The sequence below is a fragment of the Hoplias malabaricus genome, chromosome 13 (assembly GCF_029633855.1).
Source record: "Hoplias malabaricus isolate fHopMal1 chromosome 13, fHopMal1.hap1, whole genome shotgun sequence".
NCBI classification, from domain to species: domain Eukaryota; kingdom Metazoa; phylum Chordata; class Actinopteri; order Characiformes; family Erythrinidae; genus Hoplias; species Hoplias malabaricus.
This window is the reverse complement of record NC_089812.1, coordinates 26,778,356-26,789,978: the sequence shown is the minus strand read 5'-3', so window position 1 is coordinate 26,789,978 and position 11,623 is coordinate 26,778,356. Positions and strand designations below refer to the sequence as shown.

The 11,623-nt window shown below is 36.8% G+C and overlaps 1 protein-coding gene across 1 annotated transcript; it reads right to left on the bottom strand.

Annotated features, from left to right (window-relative positions):
• Window positions 1–1,626: 1,626 nt before the first annotated feature.
• On the bottom strand, window positions 1,627–11,433 carry gdpd3a (glycerophosphodiester phosphodiesterase domain containing 3a). Its single transcript, XM_066642534.1, has 11 exons — window positions 11,272–11,433; window positions 10,950–11,148; window positions 8,478–8,520; window positions 7,514–7,649; window positions 5,976–6,021; window positions 5,781–5,899; window positions 5,574–5,663; window positions 5,037–5,170; window positions 4,410–4,469; window positions 4,226–4,277; window positions 1,627–4,110 (listed from the first exon to the last, which is right to left on the bottom strand). Exons 2-11 carry the CDS (start codon window positions 11,086–11,088, stop codon window positions 3,982–3,984), a joined length of 948 nt encoding a protein of 315 aa, XP_066498631.1. The 5' UTR covers window positions 11,089–11,148; window positions 11,272–11,433; the 3' UTR covers window positions 1,627–3,981.
• Window positions 11,434–11,623: the final 190 nt, after the last annotated feature.

The following is an 11,623-nucleotide window of genomic DNA, read 5'->3' as shown; positions in this document are numbered from 1 at the left end:
TAGTTATTCTTGTTGTCGAAGTTTTGAAAGGGGAACCTGACAGGGCTATGGCCTCTACAAATTATGGGAATTAAACAATCAAGGAATGATATCTGCTATCTTGTAGGAGTGTTGGTGTACAGTCAGTTATTGTTTCTTGGCTCCAGTTCTGGACAGCCACGTGTTTACCTGCACCTGATAAGATAATAAACAAATCTTTCTTTTTTCAGCTGTACAACCAGGAAAGTAAATTAAGAATGATACAATAAACATTACAGTGGTCCTCAGATGTAAAAAATTTATTTTCAATGTCCTCTTAAATATTTTATTCAATTTTTTTAGAAAAAAATGGGTGGAGAGTATTATTAATTTATGGAAATAAACGAACACCCATTATATAAGAAATCATGGCAGAAATAATGGGTTGTGCAACAGTGGTAAATATTTTCAAAATTAAATTAAATTTAGCTCACTCCATCCATAATTGTGTTTGGTTACATTTCACAAGTTGATGTGAAATGTATGAGGGTATCTGCTTTTAAAGAGGAAGGCCAACAGAATCCCCACATTCACAGATGGATGACACAGCAAAAGAAGCCATCACTACCAAGACAACTGTCTCACTGCAGATGTTTCTGCATTCAAAGTCTAGAAAGACTTCCTATAAAAGTACCCTGGTGAGAGGAAGGATGACCCATCATTCCAGTTATCACAGAAAGTTCTGTGAGGAATTGCCACTGTCAATGACTTTGCAGAACATGGTGTAACACTTGTACAGGACTACAATCAGGTCCTAATAAAGGATGAACAGCACTGACAACACCTGTTGTGAAGAAGACCCGAACTGTAATTTACTTGTTGCAGAATTTATTAATCACTGGACTGGATTTCAGTAAGTTTAGGCTGATTGTTGTGTAGTGGAAATAGTTATGACCCACATTGCGGTGGCATAAATACTACATATTGGAGTCAATGATAATTAATTATTATTTCATTAATAATTAATTATTTAATTAATTTGGTTAAGCTTCATGTTTGAGAGTCATCAAATAATATGTGGTGTTTTTACCTGTCCAGTTTTAGCTTGGACAAGTAGGTCATCATGTTAGATGACTTTACATATTATATAGCAGAATTATTCATTCATTCATTCATTATCTGTAACCGCTTATCCAGTTCAGGGTTGCGATGGAGCCAGAGCCTACCTTGTATCATTGGGCGGGAATACACCCTGGAGGGGGCGCCAGTCCTTCACACACACACTCACACATACGTACACATTTGGATCGCCAAGCCACCTACCAATGTGTGTTTTTGGACTGTGGGAGGAAACCCACGTGGACACGGGGAGAACACACCAACTCCTCACAGTCAGTCACCCCGAGCGGGAATTGAACCCACAACCTCCAGGCCCCTGGAGCTGTGTGACTGCGACACTACCTGCTGTGCCACCGTGCCACATATAGCAGAATTAGCAAGAATTAATTATTATTAATGAACTATGCTCATTGACCTGCTGTACGTTCTTGGCTCCAAAAATGAATCTGAACTAGAATAAATCTGTACAGGAAAGGTGCACACACAAACAAATAACAAAGGATTGGTTTTATCACACAACTGGTTTATTAATTGTAATATCAACTAATGAACATTGATTATACGTTCATATAATAAATTGGATTACAGTGATACATGAGGGAACAGGGAGATTAATATATGAGGGAATTTCTCTATGATAATTGCCCTGAATTCTAAAAAGGCTATAATCTATCCCAGCAAAGCATTCAGCACCACTCCTGATCTATGAAGAAATTAAACCATGTGACCTTACGTATCCCTGGAGAGGGACTGGAAATAGCTGGGAGCATGTCACTGACACGCGGTGCTTTCCGGCGCAGATTCCTGGAGCACTGCAGCCGTGGGCCTTGTAGCACTGCAGCCGCTGGCATTCCTTTTCTCTCCCGCCGAGACACAGCGACCACTCCGTCGGAGCTTGTGGCTTTCTGAAGTTCTCTGTGTGAATTCTCCGTCATCGCTGATCTGCCGCCTTGTGAGAGACACATCCATGCTGGTCTTTCCTGGGCCTTTTTCTCAGAAGGTCATTCTGAGGGTGAGTGTGGCCTTCTTTGTTGCTGATCGGGAAGCTTTTGTCATCACTTTGAGGGTCGGAGGTCTGAGGTCTCCTTCATGCTCTGGATGGCACTGAATTTTGCTGGAGTTAAACTACAGTCCTTTTAACTATAGTTTTCTACTAGAGATAAAATTAAAATAGAACTTCTGTTCTATCTGGACCACACTTGATGGATACAATACTGTTTAAGAGAGCCATGAGAGGCTGATGCTTGAGGGACACCTGCAGAACTGGAGAGCTCTCTGACTACCCTATCTGAGAAGCATTGTCTGCTGGAAGCAGGAGAAAAACTTTTTCCTCTCCAAAAATTCTCAAAAAGTGTGTAAAGAGTGCATTTCATAAAAAAGCTGTGTGAAAAGAGTGAACGTCATTTCGCTCCACTGGGTTTTTAACCAGAGTTTAGAAAACCCGCCTTGAATACCTGATTGGTCCTCAGAGACTGAGGATTGGAGCATTTCTTGCTCCTGATTGGCTGTTTCCATATCTTGGTAGTGACATCACATACAATTTATGACACTTGACAAGACAAAGACTTGAAGACGATTCCTGACCATCCCTGAATTCTGAATCATACTTTTGCCATATAAAAGATTATATGTTAACACAAATTAATATCATTCAGACAAACCATGTTTTACACAATTCTTAACCAAATAACACACAGACTATGTGGCTACTTTGGTTCTACATAAGTTCATATAAAAAGTGACTTTAAACATATGTAAATTAATTCCACCCATTTTGATTGTCCAAATGGAATTAATTTCACACAGTGGTACACACATGTAATTTCAAACTGTTTTAAATCAATGGGAATTAAGGTTGAATTCTATAGTTTTAGAAGTTCTTAATTAAGTGTTTTACACAGATCATAAACTGATCCTCAGGAGTGTCTCCTAAAAGATTCCACTCTTGACCTTGGGTCATAAACCGTCCTGGAGTGAGGTTTTTTTATGACTCTGCTCTGGGTAATCTTCACATTCCATCTGGCTTGTGCAAGGATGAGATGTCTCTGAGAACCAGCTGAAGTCTGGGTCAAATCTCAGAAAGTCAAATTTCTTATTATAAATTAACACGCATTCATCATATCACACTACAGTTGTGCAATCTTACTGATAAAGGAAATCTTCTAGTAAAATTTGTGTTCTTTTTGTTGAGCAGCTGCACTAATGTAGCAATACACTTTTGTGAGTGCTGACACTTCAACCCAAGCATCACAATTGTTAATAAAGCTCCTCATGGATCTCCTCATTGGCCATTTAAGGACCACCCTTGAAAACATGCATTACACTGTTGTGAAATACTGGGACTAGAGTAGTGTACAGTATAGACTCTATGTGAATGTGTAGTGCTGAACTACTATAGACTGATTCATCCGATATATATTTTATGATATCTAGATGCAGATTATATATTACATAACAACAATTAATAAAGTATTCATTATGGAGTGAAAAGAATATTTTAAGATGTAAGCAATATTTACATCCTACATTAAAGATAAAGGTGATTCTCTAAGATGTGGCAGTTTAAAGTCAATAGCCAATACCCAAAGCCAATAATAAGCAAATTAACTGAATAATATTTTTAAATCAAACAGCCTGAGAAGAATAAGATCACAAAATCTTCAAAATATCTGGATAATTACAACTTATATCCATTAAAGTTATGTGGTTACATCACAAAGCACACTGAAATCCCTTTAAATTCACAGACCTTAAGTTAAAAAAACTTCAAATGTAATACAATCCAAGGGTAAAGAAAACGTGTATAATTTTATCTTTCACAAAGTGTATGGATGTGTAAATAATAAGCAATGAATGGAATGGTCTTTGATGAATTATAATGATTAGGTAGATTTACAAAGTAATTCATGTGTTCTGTTTGTGTCTTCTAAGGTAGTTTGATAACAGAGTGGGGTAGTCAGTCATGACTCCAGTTGCTCCAGCTTCAAATGCTGCCTCAAAGTCCTGCTCTTCATTGCATACAAACAAATGAATCTGAGAGCACCAGAAAAAGAGAAAGATGATCCAGGTTAAACATAAGATTTTACAATGTAGATAATTGTAAATTATGTTTTTAAGCCTATGCTTAAAATGAAAAAGACTGGTCTACCTGGATTCCTCTGTCTTTAAGGTGCTGAAACAAGCCCTTCCTCAGAGTCAGTCTATAACACAATGGCCCACAATCATTTAATACTGAATATTTCACACAAAATCTGTGTATTCATTTTTTTTATATATATGTAATGTAACATTACTTCTCTTGGAAGTTTAGAAAGTGTATATATTTCTCTTACTTTTCAATGAGTGAGATCACCAATCTGTTCTTCAAAATGACAGAATCAGGTATGAATGTCCTGAAAAAGCATAAATTAGCACATGACCTAAACCTATTTAAGCAGCCGTTCTATTAAATGTAAAGCCACTTTGTGGACAATCAGTCTAATTAAATAACATCATTAATAACAAAAAACAAGCACATTTTAACAAGCACAAATAATTCACATTTAAAAATGACTACTTAATTTTTAGTGCCATAAATAGCATAATTTTACATTTCATTCATACATACATTCTGTCATAAACAAGTCTTGTATATTCAAAGCTTAATCAAAGGGAAATTTCACACATTTCTCAAAATGTCTGCATAAATAATTAATTAAAAAATTAAATCAGAGTGATTTGAAATGCACTGTTATGAGTAAAATTATATGACTGACCTAGAAAGTTATATTTTTCAAGATCTCTATTGGTCCATTTATCAAGAAATATTTACATAATGTAAAAGGGTATGTGGCATTTTCAAATATTTTGTTAAAGAAATAAAAATGTAGATTTTATTAATATTGAGAATATGCACTTTGCACAATTAATGAATAAATGCAATGGAAAAAAACAAACTGAAATACTAAGCAGCACCATACCTGTTGATGACCTGGGGCAGGTAGTACTGCAGGAAGCTCTCTCCTAGCGGAACAAAAGGAAGAAGGCCAGTGTAATAGAGTAGGAGCAGCTGCAACCCACGCATCTCTGTGAACATAAATGGCATGGAGGAATTCTAGGAGAGAGAGCGAGAGAGAGAGAAACAGAGTAAGTAAAAGAAAAAGAATCAGAAACAAACCAATTTTTTTTAGCTGAACACACATTCTTTCATTTCAGAGAACACACTTCTACACATTTTAATACAGAGTTACTGTTTATTTGCTGAATTTACACATTGTTGAGGGTTTGTGTAAAGAGATCAATTTTATATTTAACTTTTTTCCAATATGTTAAATTAAAAAAAGAAGAGAGAGAAACAAAAAAAAAAGCATAATAAATTAAGTTTTAAAATTGTTTGCTGTAGAAATTGTGTTACAATTGTCAACGGGTAATCTGACCAGACAAAATTTTGGCTACTTCAAATTTTTTAACAGATACGTGTGTACTCATTTCTTGTTTTCTGAGAGGAATATACACACCACTTTGCGGCATTCTTTCATAATGCCAGACTTTACAGATGCCCAAACTGTAATGTCTTCTCGATCATACTTCTTTACCATGGCAGAAACCTAAAAGTAAACATAAGAGAACTAAGATAACATTTTACCTTTCCAATATTTCCCTTTAGGTTAGAATACATCTCTGTACCAGTGTCGTACTGAAATATTTGAAGTGTTATCCCTTGCCTTTTCAATCAGCTCTCTGTTTTTCTCCTTCACCTCAATGTTGATTGGAATTTTAGGAAATGTGCGGAAGACATCTTCTAACAGTGCAAATTTTCTGTCTGAGCCTGTGCTGTAGTGACCTTTGAAAGAAACAATCTCTTAGAAATTTGTCACATTTATAAGTACTATATGTTGCACATCAGCATAAAAACTCACCTGCATAGAAAGTGACCTCAAGTCTTTCTTTATAAAGTGGCAGCTCCTAGAGAAAAGCAGTCAGTCAGAAATATTACATTTTCCAAACTTAAACTGTACATGTAAATCATCACAGTTAGTTGAGATAAGTTGTTGATATTAGCTTCAATTATAACTTTACATTCAGAGATCAGCCATAACAATAAAACCAGCTCCTTCTGCACTCACTGTCCATTCTCTCAGTTTCACTGATCATACAGAAGCCCTTTGTAGTTCTACAATTACAGGCTGGGGTCTATTTGTTGCTCTGCATACATTGTTAGATCATTTTCTCCCTGTTTTTTAATGGTGTCCTTAAATTTAGGTGGTGGATCTTTCTAAGTGCTGCAATCCCAATGACATGGCTTTGCTGTGGTACAAGTGGATCAGACACAGCAGTGCTGATAGGTTTTAAACAATGTGCCACACTGTTTAATCCAGTGGTTCATAAACTGTGAAAGCATCAAAAGATGGTACTCTAGATATCTAAAGAAATTGTAAAAATTTCCTGAAAAATGGAAATCTAATTGTTCACGTGTAAATTACACATTGTTTTTCAGAGATTTCACAATATTATTTACATAAAAAATTAATGTGAGTTTAAAAAATTAAAAAATACCATGTGGGCAAATATCAGCTTGCAGATCTGAAGCAGTGCACATTCACATTACAGTATACTGCCATCCCTCTGTCTAGGTTCTGTATTGCAAAAACAGGTATGCCATACAGCATTGGTGAAAAACATTGTTTACCACTTGCCAAATAGATGATCAAGACCAAGTACCATAACAACATGGATGCTGAGCCATATCTGCATTTAAGGCTCACAGATCTAGTGCCTTCCACTGCCTGGCTCAGCTCAAGCCTTTCTAGTCTAAATCACTGCTATAACCTATTAGACTCACCTGCCTTCTTGGTCCACCATTTAGATGTAAAGTCAATGACATTAGTTCATTTGTTGGTCATCCTCCAGTCCTTCACCAGTCGTCAAAGCACACAGTGATCCTGAGAGTGACGCTGCCCACAGGACGGTATCAGCTTGATTGTTCGTGGACCATTCTCAGTCCAGAAATGACAGTGAGAGGTTTAAAAACTCAATGAGCACAGCTGTGTCTGACAAGCCCAAAACAAAATAATACACAACCACTACAACATAAGTGACACTACAGAGCTGAGAATGATCCACAACACTGATCATACCTGCTCTGTGTTGGGGACCTGAGCATTGAAGAACAGCATGCAATGGGACTAACCCAATATGTAGAGCAATGCATGGACTCCTGTCTATAACTGTAGCATGACAAAGTAATCCAGTATGGTCAGTGAAGCTCAGTGAATGGACAGTGAGTTTAGTCTGGCTGATTGGTGTATAACTGTGTTAAAAACATTTCTCCATCAGCCATTAAAAACCTATTAACTGGCCCATGGTTCATCATTCATATTAATGATGCAAAATCACAATGTTTAATGCTTTTTTTTTTAATATGGTCTAGCTTAAATGTTTACACTCAAACTCTGACCTCAAATTTAAGAGAAGAGATGCTGGCATCTTGCCCTGTCTGCCGCAGGAGGTTCTCGTCGTGTGAAACAATCAAATAACCATCTCGAGTCATATGACAGTCCAGTTCAAGCATCTCTGTGCCCACCTCCACTGCACTGATAGGAAGGTTGAAATACAGTAATATATAACATGTAAATGAAATTGATGTAGTAAGAAATGGGCAATATGACAATATGTAATCATTATCGTAACAAACTTTGTTGCCATATGGTTTTCTGACACTGTAGTTGGTACAATGGTTAACTGCATATAATCATAAAAATGGCAGATTGAGACCAATTATCAAATAAATAGCAACTGTAATAGGTATTATCAACTGATTTTATTCATTTATTTGTATAAGTTTTTGGTTTTCTTTAATATTATTATTTTTTTGGGGGTTTTACTCTTTTTTCCTAATTTAACCATTGCCACCTGTTGGATAATGTCTCCAATCACACAAATCTACCAAGACCAACACAACATGGGTTGCCTTCAAGTCACATTATGTGCTACTGTATCTTTTAAAATACTGGTCACACAACCTCATTGGACAGTTCAGCGTTCTTTGAGGAGAAAATTACCCAGCTAACACACGCCCACATTAGCTAGACATGCTCTGAATGATGAGGGGAGAGCGAGGACCATCCTACCCAGCCAGAGAGAGAGAGGAAAGTTGGGCTTTCTAGGACATGACCACCTGTGGCATTGCCAGGTTTCTCAGTTCAATTCAATCTGACCGTAACTACACTTTTTTCCACCATCATATTTTACAAAGTTGCTTTATAGAAATCCAGGTCAAGCTGATTTCTGTGAACAAGTCATTTTTTTAGAATGTGCAGCATGATTATAAGGATGAGTATGGAAAGGATCCTAAGAAGCTATGAGAAAATGTAAAGAAGTATGTGCCTGTGGCAACTGAATTGAGATAATTTTCTACTCACTGCCTGAATGCCTCCATGGTGCTTTCAATTCGCTCACCAGAACCTAAGAGTGCACAGAGTGCAAACAAGTCAGAGATACACATACATGTTTTCTGTTCAACTCCTGAAAGTAATGTGCACTCCCTGTCTCAGTCTTGTTATGGGCTGGTTTTGGTTTCCCTTGTCATTTTTTTGTGATATTATGGTTGTGGTTTCGTTAAGCAAAGAGTTTTGTTTCTTGGTTTATTTTTCAGTCTTTTTTAGTCTTTTCTTTTTTTTTTTTTTTAATGATTTTCATGTATCATGGTTGTCTCGTTTCTGTAAGCACGTTTTTTTTTTCTCTGCCTTGGTTGTCCTTTGTCTCTTCCTGATAACTTTAGTTTTGTCTCTGCCTCGTCTCTGCTTTGTCCCCACCTAGTCTTGAGTGTTGTAATATCTATTGTAACCATGCCCTCTTGTTATGTTCCTCAAGTGCACTTGTTTTGTGAAAGTGTATATGGTGCTTGGTTTCAGTCTTTGTTTGTCTGGTCATGAATGCATGTAAGCATACATGGACATGTGCTTGCTTGTATGTATGTTTTGTATATATGTGTGCATTTGTTTCCACACATGTGTAATGGCAGGTTTATGTTAGTTCTCTCGAGGTCCACTATCACTGAAGACTGGCAGGAGTGGGTCTCCAATATCACGAATGCAAATAATGATCAACCTAATTATTTTTGCCTCAAAAAAGATACTTATATTTAAAACTGATAACAAAGCATGTTAAGCAAAATGATCCACTGCTGTAATTGACATTTGCACATAAGAGCAGTTTGTTGGTTTAGTCTCATTATTTCCCCAGCTGTGACATATTTGCCATTCAGCGGAGAAATAAACAGAACATGTTTGCTGTAAACCAGCTTTCTGTATCTGTTACAGATATTCTCTCTTCTTAAAGAGAACATGTCCTACATTTTTTCTTAAAATTATTTTACTTTTTTCCTGAAGTTTAGTTAACATACCTGTATTTTTTGTATCCAAAACAATCATACATTTTACAGCCTTTCTTTACCTGGTGTTCTTTCTTGCCTTTAAAAATCAATTGTTCATTCATTCATTCATGGTCTGTACCTGCTTATCCAATTCAGGGTCACTGTGGGTGTGGTGTCTACCCGAAATCACTGGGCGCAATGTGGGAACATACCCTGGAGGGGTCACCAGTTCTTCGGAGGGCAACACACACACACCCATGGATATTTCTGAGTAGCCAATTCACCTAACAGCATGTGTGTTTGAACAGTGGGAGGAAACTGAAGCACCTTGGATATGAGCCAGAACACACCAAACTCCTCACACACAGTCACCCGGAGTGGGGCTCAAACCCACAACTCCAGGTCCCTGAAGCTGTGTGACAGCAACGTTACCTGTTGCTCTTTAAAAAATGAGGTCTATCCATCTAGTGTCACAAGGACACAACAGTGTAATTACAACATTTTTCTAGCCCAGTATTTCTTAACTCTGCTCCTGATGACAGACACCATTACACAGTTTCAAATATTACCAATCCCAACACCTGATCTAGCTCATGAAGGGCTTGATGATCAATCGATGAGCTGGGTTGTGAGGGCAGTTATATTTTTCTTTCAAAATGTCTGCACAAATTAATTCAGAGTGGATTAAAGATGGTTAAGTTTTATGTTTTTATTCTTCCTTAATTAGCATTACATAAAAAAACAGCATTTCATAAATACTCTTAATTTAATGATGTAATATAATGTAAAATTATATAATATAGAAAATTACAAGTTTGTATGTTCACTTGACATTTTCAGTATTAATATAAAATGGCTATATTTGCATGGTAATGCATGACGCCCGCATTTACAATTATCTGAGCTATTAAGTTGCTGAGAACTTTTTCACATGTATTACACTGAATGACGTTGAATTATGTGAAAATAATAAAACAAAAATAGCAATTCTGCTGTAAGAAACCATGTTTAGTTTAATGATAAATGATTCTGGCTTCAATTGTTTGCCTATGGGCCCTTTAATAAAGCACTTCACCCTATATATTGAATAAATTTAAGTGCACATTCTATGTTTTATGACATAGATCTGTTGCACTTGTTTTTGGTTTGTAGATGATCAAGCAAGTCATCAATTCTAAAATGTTTTATTTTAACAACTGAAATCATTTTTTAATATCAAGAACCCTGCAGATGGCATATTAGCTATTCTATGAAGGACTGAAATGTTTTAATGACAGCGGATTTCCGTCATGCTCCATTTGTTCTCCCTGCTCACTAGCAGCTCAACACAGTCTCAGCATTTTCACACAAGTAAACTCTGGAGTGTCTCTGTTGATCTGATTATGATTATGGTGAGAAACGTTTGTAGTAAATGATATTAATTCAAAAATGCTGTTTTTACAAGGTCTGATCAGGCATGCCCCTGTACAGGGGAATTTAGAAAACCACAGAGTATAGGTACAGGAAGTAAAAATCCTACCTCCCCTGTGAGAGATGTGGGTGCAGCGGAAGGTGGTCTGCTTCTTCTTGTGCAGAATGTGAGGGTTCTTCAATAAGTAGAGAGATGCGAGTGTGTAGCCACCTACAGCAGGAAGGATGTAATACACAAAACTGGCCATAGTCCCCACAGGTGATTAATTAAATCCAGAGGCTTTAATAGCAGTAACTTTTCCTCCTCACTGCAGAAAAAGATTTTTGAAGTCAAGTTTAATTGATTCTTACAGTTTTTGGTAATAATAATATTAATAATAATTAAACGCATAAAGACATACTGAGAACATGATGTAAACTTTTTCACTTACCTGGTTATGATTAGCCCACCTCTAGAAACCCTTAATGTTTTTCTTGTTTTTGTCTTCACTGGAGGAAAATGTAGAAAATCACTCTTCTCTGTCTATCTAAATTCAGTATCTCAATCAATTTTACTTCTATCCAGTCAACTGACCCTGCCACTCCTTTTCCGCCACCTCTTCTACAGAATAAGCAGAAGTTTCTGATAATGTTAAGAAAGCCAAAACCAGAAGAACAGGAGTGTGTGTGTGAGAGAGAGAGAGAGAGTGAGAGAGAGAGAGAGAGAAAGAGAGAAAGAGAGAGAGAAAGAGAGAGAGCTCTCCTCCCTCCTCTGTTCAACTCAGAAACCTGCACAACACACAC